The sequence below is a fragment of the Etheostoma cragini genome, chromosome 18 (assembly GCF_013103735.1).
Source record: "Etheostoma cragini isolate CJK2018 chromosome 18, CSU_Ecrag_1.0, whole genome shotgun sequence".
Lineage (NCBI taxonomy): Eukaryota > Metazoa > Chordata > Actinopteri > Perciformes > Percidae > Etheostoma > Etheostoma cragini.
In genome coordinates, this window is record NC_048424.1 from 32343 (window position 1) to 34123 (window position 1781).

The 1781-nt window shown below is 42.7% G+C and overlaps 1 protein-coding gene and 2 non-coding genes across 3 annotated transcripts in view; all 3 read left to right on the forward strand.

The window, feature by feature from the left end:
- Positions 1-858: 858 nt before the first annotated feature.
- On the forward strand, positions 859-945 carry trnay-gua. The gene is given in 2 exon segments: positions 859-895; positions 910-945. It is a non-coding gene; the product is annotated as a tRNA-Tyr (tRNA).
- Positions 946-1460: 515 nt separating this feature from the next.
- On the forward strand, positions 1461-1533 carry trnaa-agc. The gene has a single exon. It is a non-coding gene; the product is annotated as a tRNA-Ala (tRNA).
- An 88-nt stretch (positions 1534-1621) lies between these two features.
- The window catches only part of ccdc25 (coiled-coil domain containing 25), a 4919-nt gene continuing 4759 nt past the window's right edge, over positions 1622-1781 (forward strand). The window contains exon 1 of the mRNA XM_034900745.1: positions 1622-1778. Coding sequence (XP_034756636.1) covers positions 1622-1778 — 157 coding nt within the window. The remainder of the gene's footprint in view (positions 1779-1781) is intronic.

Sequence of the window (1781 nt, forward strand, 5' to 3'; positions counted from 1 at the left end):
TCATGTTGTCCCCATGTTGTCCCCATGTTGCCCTCATGTTGCCCTCATGTTGTCCTCATGTTGTCCTCATGTTGTCCTTATGTTGTCCTTATGTCGTCTTCATGTTGTCCTCATGTTGTCCTCATGTCGTCTTCATGTTGTCCTCATGTTGTCTACATGTTGTCCTCATGTTGCCTTCATGTTGCCTTCATGTTGTCCTCATGTTGCCCTCATGTTGTCCTTATGTTGTCCTTATGTCGTCTTCATGTTGTCCTCATGTTGTCCTCATGTTGTCTTCATGTTGTCTTCATGTTGCCTTCATGTTGTCTTCATGTTGTCCTCATGTTGTCCTCATGTTGTCCTCATGTTGTCCCCATGTTGTCCCCATGTTGTCCTCATGTTGTCCCCATGTTGTCCCCATGTTGTCCTCATGTTGTCTTCATGTTGTCTTCATGTTGTCCTCATGTTGTCTTCATTTTGTCTTCCTGTTGTCCTCATGTAGTCTTCATATTGTCTTCATGATAATTTATTGGCCAGAAATTCCAAAAATAACTGTAAAACTAAAGTTAATAAGTTAGTGTTACGTAGTGTTAAACGTCAAAAAGGTTAAAAACATTGGGGAAACAAGCGTCAACAGTGTAAGAGAAAGTTTTTAAAAATCAATAAAAAGCGTCAACAAAAGTGTTGATTTATAATTTTGACGTGAAGGCAACACGAGGGTAAAATACAGTCAGATCTGACCCGAGGACAACAGGAGGGTAAATGTTCCAGCTGCACGAGACGACAGACTAATGGTCTCAAAACGTCCGACCTGATAAATTATTGCTTCGATATTTAAAGTAAGGTGATAGGTTGATTTCCGTGTGACGTCTGTCAGCCCCTTCGATAGCTCAGTTGGTAGAGCGGAGGACTGTAGAGGCGAACATAGACATCCTTAGGTCGCTGGTTCAAATCCGGCTCGAAGGAGGTTTCTTTTTTATTGACCTTCATGTGGTCCTGAGGTCACATTTATAACTGGTTTATAAGTTTTTATTTATATCACAAACACAGGATGTCGAAAATGTCAACAAGGAAACAACAAGGCGGCAAAACATTCGGGAGAAAAGCGTAAATAATGTTGGAAAAAGTGACCAAAAAAATGGGAAAAAACACTGGATGTGAAAAAGTGACAAAACGTCAACAAATGGGACAAAGAAATTAGGGGAGAAAAACGATAAAAATGTTGAAAACACACAAAAAAACTTGATACTTTTTTTTGAAAAGCAACAAAAACATCGAGATCGGGACAACAAACGTGTGTTTTCATGTTGGTTTCGTTATTAAGAAAACATTTCCTGTAACCATAAACTTATCTTTTACCTTCTAAATCTGATTCATGATTTTATTGTTACAACACAGATCCGCCATCAGTGATTTTTAACTATCATGGCACTTTGGTTGTGGAACATTCATATCTGGAAATCCGCACCGCAGTGCTTCATGGGGGATTAGCTCAGATGGTAGAGCGCTCGCTTAGCATGCGAGAGGTAGCGGGATCGATGCCCGCATCCTCCAGTTTCTCCTTTTACTCTAAAATTTTTTATCTGGTTAACAAGACGACTTCACGCCAGGATGAGACAGGGTTGAGTGTGTATGCTTCGTTATGTTTCACCCAGACCGACCCGGACCGACCCGGACCAACCTAGCGATCCGGACCGACCCGGACCAACCCAGCGATACGGACCCACCCAGCGATCCAGACCGACCCAGCGATCCAGACCCACCCAGTGTCGTGATGCGGACCGACCCGGACCGACCCAGCG